At 36.9% G+C, this 23,667-nt stretch overlaps 1 protein-coding gene across 3 annotated transcripts in view; it reads right to left on the bottom strand.

The window, feature by feature from the left end:
- Window positions 1-7,382: 7,382 nt before the first annotated feature.
- Window positions 7,383-23,667, bottom strand: part of PPM1B (protein phosphatase, Mg2+/Mn2+ dependent 1B) — a 72,122-nt gene continuing 55,837 nt past the window's right edge. Inside the window, exon 6 of one of the 3 annotated variants that reach the window (XM_028516839.2) lies at window positions 7,383-9,077. In XM_028516839.2, coding sequence (XP_028372640.1) covers window positions 8,943-9,077 — 135 coding nt within the window. In that variant the 3' untranslated portion in view covers window positions 7,383-8,942. Of the gene's footprint in view, window positions 9,078-18,630; window positions 20,392-21,214; window positions 22,262-23,667 lie in introns of those variants that run through there. The other 2 variants (XM_028516841.1, XM_028516835.2) reach the window with 2 other exon arrangements.

Below are 23,667 nucleotides of genomic sequence, written 5' to 3'. Positions count from 1 at the left end.
AAGAAAACCATTAGTTAATCAGGTAATAGATACATTCAAATACACACATCACTACTAAATAAATACATAAACAGTAAATCCCCAGCGCTACTTACCTAAAGCAGGTTACACAGAGGAGCCCTTGGGAAAATAACTCAGGGCATAAAATTTGGAGCATCCTTCTCTTGTGAATTCCATCTCAAGTTCCTATCTTTTGAAATATGTTATAATGAAAAGTATTAAAACAGATTTGAAAGAATTATACAGTGAATTTCCATAAGCTCACATCTACATTAAGACATTTTCATTCCTTTTTAAAATTCAGATTAAGAAGGCATAAAATACCTAAACCTTTTCATTATATAATGTGAAAACCTCTGACAAATGTATGGCTGTAGAGCCGCCACCCCATTCATGACACACACAGTGCCTCACTCCCCAGCCTGCCCTCCCGCCCCTCTGGGGTCCAGCCCCTCCCCCAGAGCCAGCCTCTGGCAACGACCAATCTGCTGTGACTGTGATTTTGCCTTTTCTTGACTCTCAGATAAATGAAATCATGCAGGATGTGGTCTCTTGTGTCTGTCACCTTTCCTTTAGCAAAGTGCTTCTGAGACCCTCCTTGTCGTTGCATGAAGAAGAGTGGTTTGTTCCCTTTCACTTCTAAGTGGCGCTCATTGTCTGGATGTGGTGTATCCTTTCACCAGTTGATGGACTTTTGAGGTATTTCCAGTTTTGGACTATTAGGAATAAAGCTCTTGCAAACGTTCATGCACAGATTTTTGTGTGGACGTATGTTTTTATTTCTTGTGGGTAAATATTGAGGAGTGGAATTGCTGATTATAAAGTTAGAATACTATTAAGTTTATAACAAAACTCAAATGCTTTTCTAAAGTGGTTGGGCCTTATCTTCCCATGAGTAATGTGTGTGTTCTTTTTGCCCCACGTTTTGCTGACAATTGGCAATGCCCACCTTTGTGACTTCAGTTGTTCTCATGAGTCGTAGTGGAATTACAATCTGCATTTCCTTAATGACTTGTAACTGTGAGCACTGGTGCTTGATGCCATTTTTACATCTTCCTTGGTGAAATGCTCATTCAACTTTTCAATATTTTACCCCCTTTTAAAATCTATTATAAACACAATCCTTGATCAGATTTTTTTTGTTGTTGTTCAGTTACAGTTGTCCCCATTCTTCCTCCTGTTGCTCTCCCCTGCCCCATCCAACCCCTGCTCCCAAAGACAATCCCCACACCCTCGTCCTTGTCCATGGGTCCTTTGTACGTGTTCCTTGACCTGACCTTCTCCTTCTTTCCACCATTATGCCCCACTCCCTCCCCTCTGGTCACTGTCAATTTGTTATTTCCAGGTCTCTGGTTCTTTGTTTGTTTCCACTTATAGGTGAGATCCTGTGGTATTTGTCTTTCACTGCCTGGCTTATTTCACTTGGCATAATATTCTCCAGTTCCATCCATGCTGTTGCAAAAGGCAGGAGCTCCTTCTTTTTTCTGCTGCATAGTATTCCATTGTGTAAATGTACCAGTTTTTTGATCCACTGGTAAATGTACCAGTTTTTTGATGTACTATTGGGCACTTATGCTGTTTCCAGCACTTGGCTATTGTAGATAGCACTGCTACCTACACTGGGGTGCATAAGTTCTTTTGAATTGGTGTTTCAGGATTCTCAGGGTATAATCCCAGTAGTGGAATCACTGGACCAAAAGGGAGTTCCATTTTTAGTTTTTTGAGGAGATTCAATACTGTTTTCCACAGTGACTGCACCAGTCTGCATTCCCACCAACAGTGCTCTAGGGTTCCCTTTTCTCTGCATCTGAGCCGGCACCTGTTTGTAGTAGATTTGTTCATGATACGCATTTTGACTGGTATAAAGTGGTATCTCATTGTGGTTTTAATTTGCATCTCTCTGATGGCTAGTGATGCTGAGCATCTTTTCATGTGTCTCTGGGCCCTCTGTATGTCCTCCTTGGACAAGTGTCTGTTCAGGTCCTTTGCCCATATTTTAATTGGATTGCTTGTCATCCTGGTGTGGAGTTGTGTGAGTTCTTTATGTATTTTGGAGATCAAACCCTTGTCTGAGGTATCATTGTAAATATATTTCTCCATACAGTTGGTTTCCTTTTCATTTTGCTGATGTTTTCTTTAGCCATGCAGAAGCTTTTTAATTCGATGTAGTCCCATTTATTCTTTATTTTATTTCCTTTGCTCTAGGGTACATACTGGTGAAAATATTGCTGCATGACATATCTGAGATTTTCCTGCCTATGTTCTCCTCTAGGACTTTTATGGTGTCACAATTTATATTTGTCATTTATCCATCTTGGTGACATCCATGGTGTCAGTTGGTGGTCTAGTTTCATTTTTTAAACGTACCATTCCAGATCTCCCTACACCATTTATTGAAGAGGCTATTTTTACTCCATTATGCTTCTGCCCCCTTTGTCAAACATTGACCGTAGAGACTTGGGTTTATTTCTGGGCTCTCTATTCTGTTCCATTGGTCTATGTGTCTGTTCTTATGCCAGTACCAGGCTGTTTGGATTACAGTGGCCTTGTAATATAGTTTGATATCAGTTATTGTGATCCCTCCTACTCTGTTCTTCTTTCTCAAAATTGCTGAGGCTAGTCAGGGTCATTTATGTTTCCATATAAATTTTTGAAACATTCGTTCCGTATCTGAGAAATGTGCCATTGGTACTTCAACAGGGATTTGCCCAGGGCTTGCCTGTTCACTGCTTAGTGGTGTCTCTCTGCAGGATCAATATTTCCAACGTTTTATTTAGAAAATTTAGTTTCAGCTCTTCAAGACTGTGACTCACTTCGAGTTAATTTTTGGGTGGTCAGGGCTGACATTCTTTCTTGCCTATATCTATGCATTTGTTCCAGAACTGTTAGATAAAAAGACTTTCCTTTCCCCCACTGACTTGTGTCGGCTTTGAGAAAAACCAAGTGACTATATGCAGGTGATGCACACGTACACAGGCTATTTCTGGACCCTCTACTGGGTCCCCCTGTTATGTATATCACTGAACACCAAAAGCACATTGTTGTTTTTTTTTAAGATGGGCTGCCTGGAGGAAAGACAATGGGCTTCTTTATTTGTTTATAAACATGTCCATGTAGGCATTTAATAAATACTTAGGTAGCTCAATAAATGTCAGTGTAAAAATATTGAGAAATATTGTATAAAAATATGGCAAGTAGAATCCTGAGGATCATGCTTCCAAACACCATGGGGGTGTTACCACTCACATGGCAGTCTGTGAGTGGGACCAAGTTCCAGTTCGCAGGTACACCCCTCCCCCACACAGGCATTCAGATGTCTCCTCAGTCCTCATCCCCTCTTCTGCTCTTTCTTCTTCCCACGCTGTCTTACCGACTGTAGCTTTATAGTAATTCTTGTAGTCAGGTTGTATGAATCCCAATTTAATCCTCCTTTATCAAAGTTGTTTTGAGTATTCCAGGTCCATTTGTAATGTTTGTATATAAATTTTAGAATCAGTTTGTCAGAGTCTACAAAAAAAATGGCTGTGAAGCATTTTTGATTAGGGTTTCATTTAAACTATACATCAATTCCAGGATAACTGATATCTTAGTATTGAATCTTTTACCCAAGAACATGGTACCTCCCTCCATTTATTTAGGTCTTTTTTCAAAAGGTTTTTATTGAGAGAGAGAGAGGCAGGAAGAGAGGGGGGGAAATATTGATGTGAGAGAAACATCAATCAGTCGCCTCTCTCATGCACCTTGACTGGGGACGGGACCCACAACCCAGGCATGTGCCCTGACCGCAAATCAAACCAGCAGCCTTTCGATTTGTGGGACAGCACCCAACCCACTGAGCCACACTGGTCAGGGCTATTTCACCCTTCATCTCAAAACAGCTGTTTTTGTGTTCAGGTCTTGCATGCATTTCATTAAATTGTTGGCTTCATGGTTTTTGATGTTCTTCTAAATGCTATTAACGTTATTTCAATTTTCAATTGTTTGTTCCTACTGTATAGCAATGTGATATTTTGGTGTACTGACCTTGTATCCTGTGACCTTGCTAAGCTTCTTTGTTAGCGATAGTATCTTATTCATAGATTGCTTATCATTTTCTACTTACAGTCATGTTACCTGTAAATAAAGACAACTGTTACGTTTCACCTTGAATGTTTTTAAATTCTTGGTCTTGTTGCACTGGCTAAGACCTTCAGTCTATATTGAATACATGTGGTGAAAGCAGACATCCTTGTTTGGTGAATTAGAAGGAACGCAGTCAGTCTTTTACCATTAAGTGTGATGTTAGGTGTTACATAGTTACCCTCTGCTAGGCTGAGCAAGTTCCCTTTTATTTGTAGTCTGCTGATAATTTCTATCATGAGTGGGTCCTAAATTTTTTCAAATACTTTTTTTTGAACGTAGTAAGATGGTACGGGTTTTCTTTTCTACTCTCAGTATTGAATTACATTGACTTTCAAGTTTCCTCTCAGGTGTCAATTTCATTGGCGTAATAACTTTTCACAATAACCCTTTTATTCTGTCTGTAGGCTCCATGGTGATGCCTCCCCTTTCATTTCTGACGTTGATAATTTATCTTTGTTTTTTCCTGATCAGTCATTAGTTTATCAAAATTTTTAAAAGATTTTTGAAAAAAAAATTTTGGCTCTCACACCAACCAGCAACCTGACCTGTAACCCAGGCACATGCCCTGACTGCGAATTGAACCAGCTACCTTTTAGTTCACAGGCTGGCACTCAATCCATTGAGCCATACCAGCCAGGAGAGAAGTTTATCAATTTTATTAATATTTGCAAGGAGCCAGATTATGATTTTTCTATTTCATTGATTTCTGTTCTCATCCTTAGTGTTTTCCTCTTCTCTACTTGTAGTTACTTCTAAAGTTGTAAAGTTAAATTATTTTAAATTATTTTAAACATTCTTTCAAATATGTGTTTAAAGCTATAAATTTCCCTCTAAGTACTGCCTTAGCTGCAGCCTAAACATTTCAGTATGTTGTGATTTTCATTTTCATTCTATACAAGATATTTTCTATTTTGTCTTGTAATTTATTCTCTGGCACATGGATTATTTAGCAGTGTGTTGTTCTTATCTTTGTTATTGATTTGTAGGTTAATTTCATTGTGGTCAGAGAATATGCCTTGTATGATTTCAATCCCTCTTAAATTTAGTGAGAACTTTAAGAAGCAGTAGTTTTTCCTTGTTCACTTTCCACTTCTGCTGCCTGGATGCAGATGACAAAGGGCCCCCGATGATATGTAGCCACAAGGAGGGAAAAACCTCAGACCTGAGTCACCATGTGGAACAGAGAAGCAGACTTACCTGGAACACCCATCCTGGTCCATACATGAGCAATAAACAAACTTCTATTGTTTGAACCAATTTAGTTTACCCCAATTAAAAGGCTGCTTATCTCTTTAAGGCCACCCCCATACAACCCTGTGGGCTTCTTGTAAAACACAATCTATATTTTAGTTCACAATTCCACAGCATACCCACCACATCCACTCAACTATTTCCATGTGTTCTATTAACAGACGAAAGCTTCAATGAATGTTTACTGCATCAGCCATGATTCTTTTTAAAATAAAATTTTATTGGAAGTATAGCATACATACAGAAATGGACACAAATAAGCATACTATCTATATACATATGTATGAAGTTCTCTACATCTGGGGAATTCTCGTCCTTTCCATTCTTTCTTTCTTACTTGCTGATTTTTGAGTCCTGTTAACTGAGAAAGTTAAGAAAACAAGATAAAAGACACCCAGCCTGTATCGCTGAGGCCCCTCGAGGAATCCCTTCCAGGCTAGAAGCCAATCCAATCTGGAGTGATTGGAAAGAAAAAAATAGCAAGTATATCTCAGATGGATCACAAGACACCTCAAAGGGTTGATGAATCCAACACAAGGACACAATAATAGTAAGTGAAGGTCCTGCAGAACAGGCTAAGTAAACACCTCCTGCACCAGCACAGAATGGGGGACACTTAACGGCGGTAAAAATAATTGACCTCAAAGACACCGACAGTACCATGTGGGTGTCAGGAAGGCTAGTTCAATACTTAGGAGTGAAACAGGACAGTATTAACTAGAACAAAGGACATGACAGTTCTCCCTACAAATGTTTGCTTCTGGGTTGTATATGTTAAGAAATATGTAGCAAACTGGAGTCTTTGGAGAACAGGCTGCTGGGTGGTAAAGACAATGGAAGCCACCATATATGAGGAGTGAAGTGTTGGGAGCCACCCTGACTGGTATCAGAAGCTGAAACCCCCGCCTAGGCTAAGGCTAAGGGACCACCCTTGGAACCGTAAGCCAGCAAGGAGACAAGGGCTTGTCTCCCTGGCAGGAATGCTGCTTCTGCTGCTTTATTCATAACTGAACCCCAAAAAGCTTGGTCGGTTAGCCAAAGATGGGTAAGATTCCCCATGGGGGGAATGACCTAAGCCAGGCACGATCACTTTGGGAGGCCCCCCAAAAGAAGGACTTGGGGGACTGCAGCAAAAGGGGGTGACAGACCCTCGCTCCTCGGCTTTGACATAGCCTGAGTTCTCATCGTCTGGGAGAAAATCTCCTTATTGCCTTAGTTCCCGTGCTAAGCCTGAAACAATGACAGGGTGGTGCAGCTCTGTGCTGAAAAGGGGCAGATTCCCCGGGTGATCAGGCCTAAGAAAGAACATGTAAATTACTGTGAAACCTTTGTTTAGAATGCTCTCAGTTGAATGAGAGGGGTCCAAGGAGGAAGTTTGTTCCTCAAAGTCTTACAGCTCTTTGACCCCCACTCAAAACAGACCAGCAGACTTCCTTGTTTTCTATGGTTCTTTACTTCCCCCTGATTAGTACTGTACTTTACCTGAATTATTATGCAAAATGAGCCCAATAAAAGCAGGTATGGACGGTAAATCAGGGCGCTCCCCACTAGGGGGGGTGGCCATTTCGTCCCTACTTCCCCACAGAAACTAGTCTGTCTCTGTGCATGTGTTTGTTTCTCGCATGTTTTTCGGCAAGCCATCCGCAGCGTTCCGTGGTCACTGCTAGCCGGTGACCCACGCGCAATAGTGAAGTAACTGGGGACAGAAAAGAGAAGATGCTGGAAGTCATCGTAACAGCTGTGGTTAAGAGTTCAGACAAATAAAGGGAAGAAAGAGGGAACCAACTGGAACCAGCAGAGCTGCAAAAAGATGGAACTAGAGTCTGGTCCCTGGACAGTGAGATCAGAGGCTGCTCAAAAGCCACCGGGCATTCAGGTTTCTTCCAGCTCAGTGACTTCCCTAAATACGTCTTCAAAGATCTGTCCAGCTATAAAATTTATTACTCTATTTTTGAAGAACACACACATGACAATTCTTCAAAACTACCAAGTTAAAACTTTTGAAGATGTAAAAGTACAAATGGTTCAGCGTTTTATTGACCAGTCTTCTGTCTCCAGGGCACAAGCAGCAGTTGGTGTCCAGCGCCCCCTGGTTTCACTGAGATGCGACTGAAATGTGTGCCTTGTTTTCTGAAGCGAATCCGTCTAGAACATGTACTTTATTTTGGCTTTGCCCCACCTAGCGATCAAGCCATCAGCAATGCTGTGTGAATTTCTGATGTTGAAAGATGTTTCACCAGCACAGTGAAGCACAGTTACACTCTAAGAGAGAACATTCTTTCTTACCTGTCAGATTCATGCACATCCCACCCCGAAAAAGCCAAAAGCCCTAAAAACATTATACCACTGTGTCTACAATGGGAAGCAACTCAGCCACAAGATGAAACACTGCCATTTGTGACACCATGGATGGATCTTGAGAACATTATGCTAAGTGAAATAACTCAGACAGAAAAAGTAAAACCCCGTAAGATTTGACTCCTATGTGGGATATAAAACTGAAAGCAACAAATGAGATAAAAAACACACACAGCCAACAATACGGTAGTTACCAGAGAAAGGGGGGGGGGGGTCAAGAATATGGTGCTGGCTGGAGATTTGGCTTTGGGTGGCAAACACCACAGTGCAATGCGCAGATGACGTAGTGCAGAGCTGTACACTTGAAATCGATACAATTTTATTAACTGTTACCTCAACTTAATAACAATTTTTAATTAAAAAATTATCTACTGTCTGTCCAAATTTTGTTATATTACTTCCCAGAACACATAGCAATTTTCTTTGGAAAACTAAGAATTAACCTTGGCATACCTTTGTGCTCAAGGGCAAAAACATTTGTTCTTTTTTCTTATCATGTTTTCTTGCAACGTTCAATCTCAGAGTGGAAATGTCATTGTTCAGAGGGGAATGTACAGTTACTGTGTAGTTACAGTCACTACCGCTCCCTGATTATATCACAGTAAGTTAACAAAGGGAACCATAACAAAAGTACACGAGGGAGGCTTCCCTGGGTCAGGTACGGCTGTCCAAAAGCAGTGTACTTCTGTATTTCTTGGTGACTGGGAAAAGTACTGTGAAAATACTTGAGCTGGTTCCTTACCTGACCAAGAAATTCACTACCTTCTATATCCTAAGCATAGGTCTTTGAAGTCATCTGAATTAAGCTAAAAAAGTGTCTAATTTAGGGGGTTATTAAGATTTGTACTCATGTACAATAAGCCAGTAGATACTTCTCTTAATATTAGAAATACTGTGCATTGTTTCAGAAGAGATTTGGGCATCATGAAAGCATCATAAGAGTCACAAGATGCTTTTAACACAAACATTTAGAAACCTAGTAACTTCTGATTTCAATGGTGCTTTTTGGAGAAGAAAAACGGGAATGACAGATTAAAGCCTGCCTTTCACCATGAGACTCCCTGGAACGAAACCAAGAAGCCAAAGTGTTTGCCACACAGACAGAGAATATGACACGGTGACAGTTCTTCTCTGCCTCCATTAATAGGTTATATAAGATTAATGGTTAATAGAAGCATAAATACTATAATCACATGATGTTGGACTCATTTTTATTTCAGCTTTATGAAAAAACCTTTTGTTCCTTGTACTTTTAGGGACTTGGAAGGTCTGCCGGCCACTCTGCCTTTCTTGCCACCACGGGAGCTCTCAGCCCGTTTACAAATGGACGTGTTCAGGACTGCCATCTGGTGGAAATAATAGAGATTGACAATTTTTGGGGTGTGTGTAAAGAGATTTTAAATCACTTGTCTATTAAGAACGTGTGAATTTGAAACATATTGGAGTAAGTGATTCATTCATAACATTAATAAGAAACACAAAACAAAAGGAATTAAGAAATTTGTAGAATGTGGAGAAAACTACAAAACATAATTTGGGACATGAAAAAATATTCATACAAATAGAAAGATGTAGCATTTTCCTGGAATGGAACTTGCCTCTGAAGGCATCAATGATCTCCGTATTACCTACACTGACAACAACTCAACATACCGGATTTTTATTTGGCAGGAAGATCTTGGCCAAGTTAGTCACAAGTTCATCTGGAATAATAAATATTCTATTTTTGTTAAAGTAGACTATAAGACTTTCCTTACCAGATAATAAAATGTACAAAGCAATAAAATAGACTGCTCATAAAAAATACAAGCATATACAAGAACATACAGTACAAGGGCACTTTCAAATAAACAGCACTGGCTTACATATCAGCTGGTGTGGTGCGAAGTGATAATGAAATGTATCACATTAGATTTTCCCCCCTGAAGCAATACCCTAAATGAGTTTCTTTTGTATTATATATATAATTTTAAAAGGCTAAAGTCATAAAACATATGCAAATAGTTACTGATTCAAAATGTGAGTTTCTTTTGTATTTATATATGTATAAAATTTTCAAATGAGTTCCAAATGAGTTGAGTTCCTTTTGTATTATATATATAATTTTAAAAGGCCAAAGTCATAAAACATATGTAAACATTTACTTACTCAGAATGTGAAAAGACTGTCTATGCACACAATCGAAGTGTGAAACTGCTAAAGAAAATGATAAAATTCTAAATCTTTTAATGTAAAAAAATTCAAGACATTTGTCAAATGGAATGTTTAAAATCTTTGCAGTTCACTATATGTAATTTTTTTTCAATTAAAAAACATAAAAAATAAAACCCACTATATTTGACTTAAAACAATATATGGAGAATAAAACAGAGTATTTTTGACTAAAAAGAGCTATCGTTTTCAGATCAGGGCATCTGAGCACTCTCTAGTGCCTCTCCAGTCAGTGAGCAGAAAAAGCCTTTATTCTGCCTGTAGGAAAAGGTGACATAAAAACAAAAACTTAATGTGTAATAAAAAGCACAGAAACAGAGTAGCAGGTAATAAGACTTGGGGGTGTGGGGAAACCTATGCTACTGAGATTATAGTTTTTCAGGAATTAGGTCATTTCAGGATTATCAGACAGCTTTTGCTCTTAGTCCCATTCCTCAATATCCTTATTAAAAAAACAAACAAACAACTGAAAGGCAAGTAATGGACTGGGGAGAATAATTCATGACACGTGTAATAGGATAATGGTTATAATAATCTCCTAAATATATAAATTAGAGCTCTCAAAACAATAAAAATGGCAAACGTGTTTATAGAAAATAAACATGTGAACAAGCTTTTTAAAGACGTAATTAGACAAAATAAGGAAAATGTTCCATTTCACTAGCAAATATTTTAAAATTACATCAATAAAACATAAATCACAATATTTTACCTGCCAAATTGGCGCTATGCAACACTGGCAAGAAAGCAGAAAACATGGGCATTTTTGTATACTGGTTATAAAGTGGTGCCCTCTTCCTGAAAGGCAACTCAGGACCACTAAATCCATTCAGTTTCTGTATATTATTTAACTTCGTTTTATTAAAAATTCAAACATACAGAAAGTTACAGAAGAGAGTATAAGATACTCTTACCTGTTACCTGGATTTAACACGTTAACATTCTCTATTTTTTATTTTTGGTGGGGGGAGGGAGAAAAGAAAAATCTCACACTTCCCAATGCTTCTGAAATACTGTCCTAAATTAATATTATTCCCAAGCATACTTAACACAACTTTGTACTTATAAATTACTATGTACCATCAACTCCAAGATTCCATTCTCGTATGTGTAAGAAAAAATGCTTCCAATAAATCTATGAAACAATGTTTGAATTAACAGGATTATCTTACACTTACTGCAATAAATTTTTCAGACAGACTTAAAAAAATCTCGTTTCTGGGTTTTGCTTACCCAGTAACTTTGATTCAATGTTAAATCATATGTAACTACTTTGAAGACGTGCTAAACACATCTAAATGTAAGACAATTCCGACAGGGCACAGAAACCAGCTGGAACTGAAATACGAAGAGAAGAGCCAGCACCACACTGGCACAGGGGTACCTGACGCCCGTCTCCCTGCTGGGGTGGCCGTGGTAAGACGCCATAGACCTAAGATCCTTGTCAATTTCAAGGATGTTAAAATGGGGGAAAGGAAAAGAATGCATTTTGGAATAAACTTTGGAGACTTAAGCTTTTACACAAACAACATCCTTTTGGAACTGGATGTTTCTCTCAGCTTTACGTTTCCAAAGTATTAAAGGCTGGCTCACTGCCCAAGGAAGCAAAGCCACTGGCAACTGGCTGCAGCCGGGACCGGATTCTCTTCTTAGCCTGCGTTTCCTCTATTTCACTCAGCGCCCCAGAAAAAACTGTTCTATGCTCAAGGGAACTAGTAGGTGGTAACATCCCTCCATGGTGACACCTGCCTTAAGTCAGAAAACAGTCTAGAGACAGTTTTTCAAAGGCTCTGGAACTCACATTCTATGGTGATGGGGTGGGGGAAGGTACGGCACTGGGGGACATTTCAGAGGTGCCACAAAGTTCAGTAATCCAGATAAATATTCCAATAAGACACTTAAAAGAATCAAGACTACTGTAAACACCGTGATGTATCAAATTTTAAACGAAGACCAAATCATCATCACTGAATTTTCCCTTTCACCACAGGTTCCAACAGAGCGTGGCACACACTGCCGCGGTCCGAGGGGAGTGGGCAGAGCGGCGAGTTACAGAAGTTTAAAATGCAAATGTGCAATGGGAACACACAAAGTAATTTTCATAGGTAGGGTGCGCAAGTTTTAATATTAGATCCTAAAATGTATGCAGGCTGTTAAGGATTCGAGAATGTGGTTTAACTCTATTTTTATTAAAAGGAACTTGGTTAACATAAGATGAAAACAATGCCCGATTGCCCGGTAAGGGCATTCATGAGGCTACAGCAGTTAAAATGGCACTATATATACCGGCACGGGGTCAGACGAAAATGGATCATTTAGATACAGGAAACTGGTGCTTGACCGGGCTGGCTGGCATGATGCTGGCACAAGTAGCCAGCTGTATGGAAGAAATTAGCTTCCTTATTTAATACTATATACAGGGCCCAGCACAAATAATGCCTTTTTATTACAAAAATCTTTTATTATAAAATCCCAAGCATGTAATTCTGTAACATGACAATATCACATTCAGGCACACCATATGAATAAGCAACTGATAAGTAAACTGACATAGTATAAAGCTTATTTTAAATACTTATAATTTTAGGCGAAATGTTTAAGTTAAAATGATGAATTATTACACCCACATTATTACCCTACCAACCACACTCAAGTAAGCGTTACCTCTGCCTGACCCTGTACAACAGTAAATTCAAGATGGATTAAAAACCTAAATGTGTGTGCTTGGGAGGCAGGAAGCCTTTAAAACTCCTGCAAGAAAACAGAGAATATGCAAACTTGAGATGGTGATTTTTTTAAACAAGACATCACAAACCATAATGAAAGACTGATAAATAACAAAGGACTCCACACATACATTTTTTAAGATTAGGTTTTAAAACACACATAACAAAGGATTAATATCCAGACTAAAAACAAAACAAAACAATAAACCTACAAATAAGTTAGAAAGAGACAAACCAAAACCAAAAATGGGCAAAGGATATGGACATTCAATTCAGAGACAAGGAAACCCAAATGGCCAACACAAAAAGGCAGACATTCATCTCACGTGTAATCAGAAATACAAATTAAATGATGTATTTCACGTTTACCTGACTACGCCAAGTGTTACTGAAGACGGCGGAGCACAGAGGAGCTGGAAGCTTGGCACATTTCTAGGGGAAGTGTAACTCAGTGTATACCTTTAGCATAATGTGTTTAATATATTCACTTGAAGATGTGCACACCCTGTGACTGAGTAATATTTCTAGGCAAATACTAGAGAAAAAGGTAGCAGATGTGCTTCAAGGGACACATACCAGGGTGCCTACTATCCCAGTTCTTTAATAGTAAAAAAGCTGCAACCTATACACCCCTCAACGGGGACACGGACACACCGTGGTGTAGTCACACAAGTGAAGTTTATTCAACCTTTAGCTTGTTTTATAGAGCAGGGTGCCGTACAGTAATGTGAGCAGATAAATTCAAATCTGAGGTTGAAAAGAACTTCCTTTCCTCCCCCATAAAACACTCCCCCCAGCAAAATCAAAACCAGCTAAACATGGTGGGCGGATGTGCAGGGGAAGGAATGAGGTAAGAAACCTCCTATGGCAGGTGATACCTGACTCTTGCCTAAGCCCACAACCCCTTCCCACCTTCTAAATGTAGCAAAATATGTGGGTAGATCACCAAAGGAAAACCTGTGAATATCCCTCACAGCCCAGCCTAACACCACTTACTGATTCCTTTCTTGTAAAAGAATAAATTAACAATCTAGTTTCCTTTGTCTAGTCATATTTATATTCTCTGAGCCTAGTGGCTTTTAACCTTTACCAAGTCAAAGAGCCTTTATTCAAAGGAAATCGTAACTGGAATCCCAACAAGTTGACACAAAAAAGCAGAACTGACTTATTCCTAGGGAGGCCTCAGTGATGGGGAATAGGGCAACCTATGGGATACTTGTGGAGATGAAACTCTTCTATATCTTGATTTTATCTGTGAGTATCTGGTTATAATATTGTGCTTTAGTTTTGCAAGATGTTAACACTGGGGAAAATGAATAAAGAGGAAACAGGATAAAGAAAAAAGCAGAACTGCTCTCAAAGTAGAGAACTAGTAAAAGACCTAGTAAAAGACCAACTCATTATCATTGAATGTCCTTAAGACTATTGGTTTAAGTGTACATCATTTTAAAATGTAGACTTCATAAAAAGCTTTGTACTTCCTAGAGAAACTGTAACTCCAGGAATTAATAAAATCTAGTCACTTTCAACCTGGGAGTATACTTCAATAGCATCGAAGTGCTATACGGTAATAATTACAACCAGTCTCACCTGAGATCAACTTTAATAGCAAATGTTAAGTATTTAAAATAAGCATTATACTGTGACAATTTACTTGTAAGTTGCTTATTCATAGGCAAAATCTCATGAAAATTAACCTATGGTCCTCTAAATCATGTTACCGTGGAATTTTGTTAACATAAATCACACTCGCCGTCTTCCAGACTTAAGAAATGAAGCACAAGTGAAAAACACGCATAAACTGCCCAAGAGAGGGGAAGAAAGTATCAGATCCACATGCTGGAGTAGTTTCTTGGATGGTACTGGTCCTCTTCACCTCAAATACATGCCCGAATATTTTCTTAAAAGTAGATATATGGGAAGAATAATAGAACACATTTGTGGTACAGATTTAATAACTAAAGAAATCACTGTTGCCAATAGTATACATTTAGGGTTTAGTCCAGGAAAAAAAATCCCAAACCTTTGATTCTACCCATATAGAAGTAATGGTTCTTTTGTGTTCCATTACAGCTGTGGATATGAACAGATAGAGCTGGTAAGCTCCTGACACCAAGAGTATGAACCCCCACGCCTGAACTGTAAGAGCATCACTGGCCAGTTACACGTGAGCAGAAAATGACATAGTTGGTATTAGCGTTTGCCAGGTAGAATAAAACAAACAGAAAATGAGAGAGATAAGATCCTATAGGCAAAAAAGTCAGCAAAATGTGAGGATCAGTGGTGATGCTGCTTGAAAAGCAACTTTGTTTGTATTAGTAGCTACAGTACTACTTCTAGATCACGGCACACACAAATTACCAAAACAAAATACTTGGGTTTTTGTTAGGGCCTACAGTAATAAATTACTGTCTTATGGATTACTACATTAGCTTTTAAGTGTCTTAAAAATAAAACAGATTTTCTGCACACTGTGCATTTTGTTTAAAATGTGGAAAAATCACAGTATGGTATTTTCCACTAAATACGAGTTAGGTACCACAAACGAAGTATGTTCTAAAATCTTTATCAAATGTTTTCCCTTATTACTTAAACCAGATTAATTCCAAAGTATAAATAAAGGCAATTAGGAAATGTGAATTTGAGATGTCATTTAAAAATGCAATCTAAATTCAAGACAAGAAAGATTTGGCTAGCAAAGAAAAAATTTTAATGGAAAACTACAGGTTAATCTTTTAAAAAACTTTTCATTCCAGAGAGAGAGGAAGGGAGAGAGAAACACTGATCAGTTGTCTGCCATGTGCATCCCAACCTGGGATCAAATCTGCAACCTACACGTGCACCCTGAGCTGGAATTCTGGACAGAGGACCCTCCAACCAACTGAGCCGTATCGGCCAGGGATCTCCAGGTTCATCTTAAATGACTGGAACTGAGTAAAAACCCAGCTTAACTCAGCAACGAATATTGATGACTCTGGTTCAATTGTGTTCTTTCAAAGGTTTTAGAATATACATAATTTTTTTTTCCTGGATGACTAATTTTTTTGGAAACAAAAACTTGGTTTATAATGTCAGAATACTTATGTAGGGTCCTTATTCCACCAAATATTTCAGATAGCTTAGTGTGGAATGTAAGTTATTAACACTAATTTCTGGCTCATACAACTCTGTAAGTACTTCTACATTTAGCATTAAGAAATTGGCTCTTGGCCCTGCCTGGTGTGGCTTAGGTGACTGGGCGAAGGGTCACTGGTTGGATTCCTGGTCAGGGCCCCTGCCTGGGTTGAGGTCTGGTCCCTATGTGTGAGACACAGCTGATCAATGTTTCTCTTCCTCTCTTTCAACTCCTCTTTCCCTCTCCCTAAAGATAAGTAAATAAACAAATAAATAAAATCTTTAACAACAACAACAACAAACTCCAAGGAAAAAAGAAACTGACTCTTGGGAATAAACTGTACTTATTTAGCAGCAAACTAAATGTGGAGAAATGCTTAGGTTCTCTGTTTTCCTTCAAAATGAGGTGTTATTTTAAAAATAAACCTCAAAATATGCAACTTGATATTTTAATATTTGCTACATTAAATAATAAAGAAGCCTAACCAAACTGAGCTTTTTAAGATGGGTATGTGCCACCTTCATCCTGGTTTACATTTCACTACGGTTCCTTATGAGGGCCAACTCCCTAGTTGGCTGGCTGGAAAGCCAGACAGCACTATGAAGAAACACCAGATCCCAGACACCTGAAATGAAACTGACAAGGTAATGAGTTACAGTGACATCTGGCTAACCAAACATTTAAAAACAAAAATTCAAGCAATAAGTATCTTAAGGAAATGCTATAGTTACCAAAGCTCGTAATTAGACAAAGTAACACCTATGTGGTAACTCTCCCTTACCTTGTTCAATGTTCAGAAAACTGAAAAATCTAACAACAAAAAACCCCTTCAGAATAAAGTCCTGGTCCACTCAATTATTAAAAAGTCCCACCTTTATCTGGTCAACCTGATGTGATGTCTCAGCCAACAGTAGAATAATTTTATTTAAAACATAGATTAAAAATTCTATCAGAAGTGAGTTCTTTTTATATAACACAAATCTATAGTAATTGAAGAGCTCTAAGATTAAAATGACGCAAATACATGCCATTCAAAAACCAAACTCTATTGCTAGGTTTAACCTTAAATCATGAGTTTTCCAGGTCGAGATGCATGGAAGTAACATTCTAAGAGAAAAAGTACAATGCTCAAGATTCCACCTTCATCTTTCTTTGTAAGTTTCAGCATAACAATAATACCCTCCTCCCCTACCCTGCCAAGTAAATTCTGTCACATTTGTCTATCTTAACATTCACTTACTATTACACTGTGATGTCTGGAATAAACAAACAGACAGTCGCCAAAAGGAGGACAGAAATTCTGAAAGTATGGAATCGAGGGGAACTTTAAAGGAGGTATACGAAACCAAAACTATTTTCTTATTAATAATACTAATACTTATTCTTTTTCGAAGTACTGATGCTTGCACTGATTGTGCAAAAGAAACAGTGGGTTCAACTGCAGGCGCTTGAGCACAACTAAAAACAGCACCAACCAAATTAGCTGTTCTTGTACCTTCATTCCTACACTCCCAAAGAAAAAGGGGGAAACGGCCCATTTCAGTTAACATCTTAAGCAATAATAATTAATTTCATTGCAACTGTATCCTTGAGTTCACCTCCTTTTAATGGCCTATCTGGTGCAGTGGGGAGTGCTGGTTCTGCAGCACGCGGAGTAGAGCGGTTATTTCAGGCTATTATTCGAGACGTGCCCTGAACCACTCACTCTTTGTGGAGCGCGACTTTTACTTGAGAGAGACTGATAGACTACGGTTATGCCAGCAGACATTTTCTCTAAAATGAGTGAAGCAAGCAACTGACAATATTTGTTGTCAATGATAAAATGTCACCTTCCAAGTGAAAATTAGAATTAAAAAAAAAATCTGTATCCATCACCATGAGCTTGGCAGCTTCCCAACATTTAAAATTTTTCTCAAGGTTTTCTCAAGGTATCAGTTTAACATTAACCAAAAACTTTTAAGTACTGCATAGTAACATGTTGATATTCTAAAGAACTGCATAATTCGATGAACACTGACAGTATTTTCCAAATGACTTAATGCATGTTTTTAAATCATGAAAAAGTAGAAGATCCATCCAAACTGCAGGACAGATCAAACAGATTTTAATATAACATAGTACAAAGCTGAGTTAATAGTTCCAGATCTCACACTGCAAATAACCTTCAAGAAACTACCAATTCTGAAGTTTTGATAATGTATCAAACAGGAATATCTGCCATTACCTGGAGCTACTGAAACACTCTTTCAAATACTATGTGTGTAGGGCCAGACTTCTTCATGTATTTCAAACAGTCACACTGCAACAGATTGAATGCAAGGCAGATACAAAAATCCAGCCGATTTCCAAAACAAAAGCCAGCGCTATTTAGTTTTGGAAAATAATTTTGTTTTTATAAAACAATGCTGTTTATGTTAACAGGGAATGGTTTTCTTTTCTAATGCAATAAATATCAATAAATGTAACCCACAAAAGCTAACGTTCTTTGGGATCTTCTGCCTTTAGGACTGTAAGTAGTTCTTGATACCAAAATATTTGAGAAGAGGTGGACTAGTAAACTGATATTAGTAAATACTACATAAGTTTTCCTTTTGCTGTCTCATGTGTTATCTGTATTTCAAGGGCCACTAAACTACCAGAGAAAGATTTTTTAAAAGTGGTATAAAAATGTTATGGGAGTAGAAAAGGGTTTAATTAGTATTATCCTCTTAGTTTGGTTAATTCTTCCCTGGAATTATAATTCACCTACACAGTTCCATATGAAACACTTCATAATATTTTAACTATATAAAATGTTTAAAATAACATTCAAAACTGGACTTTTATTTTAAAAATCATACCAAATAGTAATGTGTCACACTGTTTTTATCAATTCTTTATTTAGGCAACAAGTTGGTTATGTTCACTGCAGTGTATGAAACATCACAATATCATACTGGAAAGGTACTATCAGTACAGGATTGGATCAGAGTGGACAGTTGAACAATAAACCATTTTGCATTCTTCATTCCCTATCTTTTAACAGCCCCCCAAACCCAGTAAAGGGACAAATAGCTTTTAACGTCATCATGTAAAGCACTTTAACTTACAAGGCTAAAATCTAAAGAATAAATAAAATATACTGTGGCAATAATTCTTTGTAGACCAAAAATCAGGTGCACAATAAATCAAATGATCAAGGAAGCCGTCTGTATTCAAATGTGTGACTCCCCGGAAACAGCGTCAGGAAAATGTTACAGAAAATACCATGAATTCTATTTCACACAGGACCAGATGATGACTCATTGTAACTATACACAAGGGCAATTACATCCTGCTGAAACACAATTTAAACATACAGGAAAATGTTTACAAAGCATCCACCACATGTAAACCATGTACAAATGGATACATTCATTGCTTCTCCTACTCCGATAGCTTTTAGATAAATATTTTACTCTTCATGTTCAGCATTAATTGGATACATGCAAAACTCAAAAAGAATTCAGGAATTCAAGGTTATTGTAAAAATAGAATTAAACTAATAATCTTCAAGTACCTTATGTGACAGCCACTCTGTACCGTGCCCAATGTTATAAAATGAAAGGGGTTACTGAACCCATGAAAATATCTCTGTAATATTTCCTTAGATCTAAAATAGATAATTTTAAATGTATTTATAGTCATATTTCAATGTGATATTCTGAGCTTTTAAAATAATGTAAACAATTAAAAATTATACCAAATTACACAAAACTTGTCGTATCTTAAAAGCTGAAAAATTAAAACTATAGAAAACCACATGTAAAACCAAAATCACAATTTACATTATAAAGGCAAATCTCATCATTTAAAAAATTTGCAGCAGTGAGATGTCAAAGCAAATTATAAATAGCCATAAATTAATCCATTTGGTTTCAAAGATTTTCTAGTGAGAGTGGAAGGATGAAGTAGATACGTGCATAAAATTTGTCAGGGTTTATAGTATTATTGCCAGATACACTTATCTCAAAGCAGGCAACATTACAATGTGGACATGGAGAACCCAGTTTGGTAATACAGGTAAAATTGGAAAAGAAATTAAATAACCATTAATAATAAATATATACCCTATAGTAAATTGCTCAAATGAAATTTCAAGCCACAGAGCTGCAAAAGGCTTTCAACTTGGTGAACTGAAAAAAAGAACATCTCATACAATTGTTTACTTTTACATGCTTATATGTTGTGTGTCTTGTTTAAAAAAAAAAAAAAAACATAATGTATCTTCAGAGTACAGCTAACTATATTCCCATGCACCTCAGGCACAAACGTTATTTGTGATGAAATTAACTGTTGGTTTCTAGGGCCAAAAGTTCAACACAGATGTAACCAGTATGCCTGAGGTTGGCAAAAATACTGTAGTACAGGCAATGCTACAAGTGGCAATTATCAGAAAACACAATATGAACAAATGATGGGAAATGCTAATGATTTTCTGCTCATATCACAAAACGTTGGGAATCCACAAGAATATTTTTCCCTTGTATTGAAGAAAATTGTGATTAAAAGTTTTTGCCCCAATTTTCAGAATCAAAAGCATTTTAGAAGTTTATAAGGCTACCATGGGTCTTCTAGATCTCCAGCACCCTACAGGAAGAAAAAAGGAAGAATATTATTATTATTTACCTACACCACTTCCAGATTGGATTGAATTTCAAAAGAAAACAAAATTAGATGAACAAATTACCTTCATTTCTTTGTTCGAAAAGGAATGTTTACAGAGAGGCGTGCGCACTGTACATTGTGTGTATATACACATGGCTCTATCTAACACAGATAGGTACCTGGTTGGGTTTCTTTTCCCCTCCCCTTTCCACCAAATGCCTTCCTTTTAAATCACTTAAAAGTATTCCGGCACTGGAAAAAGTAGATCAAAACATCAGCTACCTTAGAAGATTCCAAAGTTTCAACTTAATGGTACCTTAAGCAACTTCAGACACATGATAAATATAAATATGAAGAAGAAAAGTTAATGACCTACAGTCACAAAATAATTGTTTTAAAAATATTTCCCACACGACTAATATCTGTACTTAAAATAAAAACAAAACTCCCATCAGCCACTATTTAAAATACCCTGTAATTCTTGCATTTATTAATATCTGATAAACAGAGCAACACTGACAGTCCTGTGATCTTTAAAATGCCCATGATGGCAATTTTCTGACAAGTCTGTGTGTGTTCACTCTGCCCAAAGATTAGTATTTTGTAACACAAAAGGGAGTAAGAAACAGACTAGATTTTCTTTAAGTAAGACTTCTCAAAATCTTTTTTCTTTTTTAGTTAATGAAGAAAAGCCAAGCCAAAAGTTTTCTAAGTTTTATATAAACACAAATGAACTCCTAATGGGTATTTTTCCAATATAACAAAACTGTCTTAATTTTTTTAAAAATAAGTACAACATGCACAGATTATTCCATATCGTGTGCTTTATTTGGACTTAAACACTTATAATTTCATTCTGAACACTTAGTCGACATACATTTTGATGTATGTAGTTAGGCTATACAGAAATACAAACCAATGCTATATGAATAATACACAGGATTTCCAAAAATTATTTTTCATAAAGAATACACAGAAAGAAAAATTAACCACACATCCAATAGCTCAGAACTTCTAGAAATAAAACTACAGAGATGTAAAATACAAACAAGTCAAAGAACACACCAATAATCATTCTTGAAAAAAACATTACAGGTCACATCTGCCATTGTTTAAAGAACTAAAATCACTAAAGAAAATACAAATTCATTACAAAGCTAACTATGAGTATACTAAAATGTAAAATAATATGAAACAATATACTTCTACATTAACAAGTCTTTCCACAACATATTATAATCTTGCTGATCAATAATCTTTAATGCTATCTAGTATGAATTTACTGACTTTAATAACTGGTAGCCTCATTTCTGGCATACAATATGAAATGACATAATTTTATTAAGTTCAAAGTACTGTAAAAGTCAATTTTAAACTATCTGATAAAGGTGTATGCAAAGGCCTCATTAAAAAACAAGGCTATGTGATGATAATAAAACTAGTTTACCAAGATTCAAATAAGAAAAATGTTATATAAATGCATACATTACACTTCCTAAGTAAAAACCGTCAAACCAAAGATCACAAAAATATTACCACAAAGTCATATGTTTTCACCACCCATGCTTGTCCCTGCATCTTCATTACAGCTGTCTAAGCCAGCAAGATCACTTTTGGATTCAGCTTGGCTTTCCTGCATTGTCACTGGGTTTCCAGCATCAATGTTCGAAGAAGTAGCTGTAGCAGCTGGTTCTTCAGCAGGGTTTTCTTCTCCCTCTACTTTAGCTAGCCTGTAACTAGTCAGCATCTCCTCCAGAAGTTGTCGGTAGTTTCCCCTATGATTAATTCTCATTTGCCTGAGAGCTTCCACCAATTTTCCCTGTGATCCACTTTCCTCTGCTTCATCGGAGGCCTTTTTTTAAGATTCAAGACCCCAGTGTCAGTAGACAAACTAGGATATCACATGTATTTCAAAACATCACAGCAAAACACTTGTTTTTCTACCAAGAGTAACATAGTCTAAGCATGAGAACATTTTATTAAATAAGTATTAAGTCTTGTGTCAAATAATAAAAATTTCCAATTGAAATATCTCAAGTTATTTTTAGCAAATTACCATGAACTTGTTTGTATTATTTTACATTGTAATTTGAAGTTTAAGCTGAAGCTTACTGTATTAGAATTCAACAGCAACACAAGCATTTCCTAAATAAAACTGACTTACTTAAAAATACAACAATTGGCTATCATGACTTAGGATAAAAGAAAATTAGTGTGTAAAGCAATAGGACAGGACAGAAAAGCAGGCCATTAGAACATTAGTTTCTCCATCATTTCTTCTAAATGACAGGTTGGATAGGAGATAGAAGATGTCAAACTACACAAACTCCTACTGGATTTCTGGGAAATATTAAAGTGTTCGTGACTAAAAATTTTATTTGCATATATCTTTGAAGAGTTTAATAAAACATCTGTAAAAACAGATGAATTATTTTAAACATTATAATACGGTATGAATAGCAAACTTCTAATCCTTTTATATTTTAATAAATTTGGAGAAATTTACAGGTTTCAACAATACTAGCTACTTAATCTTGTTAGCAGAACAAGCTCTAACATCCAAGCTGATCACAGTTAAGCTGAAAGAGTAAAAGCCAGACAATCTTAAATAATGTGCGCCTCCTGATGTGAGAATTAGGGAACACAGAGCCACATCCTGTATTTTTGCCAGAAACGTCTAATATAAATCTAATAAAGCTAATTCCTAGTTTACAGGAAACAGAGAATAGACGATCGAGTTAAAGGACACAAGGAAACAGTCGCATGATCCTGAAGGTAGGACATTGTATAAAAAGCGGGCTCAGAATCCTCATATTCAGTGTCAACAGGGGAAAAAACGGGGCTTGATTAAAGACTTGCTTAATATGCTTGAATGGTAACCTAATGATCAGATTAGACCATGGCACAAAATAACAATTATAATCACCAATCTAGGGATAACTGAGAACATATGTACTCGATATTAAATTACATTATTAAATTTATTATTACTTTCCTTAGCTATAACATTATGCTTATGTAGAAAAATGTCCTCATTCTTAAGAGGTGCATGCCAAAATATTTAGAGATGAAATACTATGATGCCTGCAATTTGTTGTCAAAAGAATCAGTCAAAAAAAAAAAAGTAGTGTATACATGCACGCTTTGTAAACACGGCAAAATACTACGAACTGTTGACTCTAGGCAGAAGGTCTTCACTATGCTCATTTCGATTTTTCTGTAAGAAAACTTCTGAGACTTTTTATCATGTTAGGAAAA

This window comes from Phyllostomus discolor, chromosome 6, assembly GCF_004126475.2.
Source record: "Phyllostomus discolor isolate MPI-MPIP mPhyDis1 chromosome 6, mPhyDis1.pri.v3, whole genome shotgun sequence".
In the NCBI taxonomy this organism is placed as follows: Eukaryota; Metazoa; Chordata; class Mammalia; order Chiroptera; family Phyllostomidae; genus Phyllostomus; species Phyllostomus discolor.
This window is presented reverse-complemented; position numbering and strand designations above follow the sequence as displayed.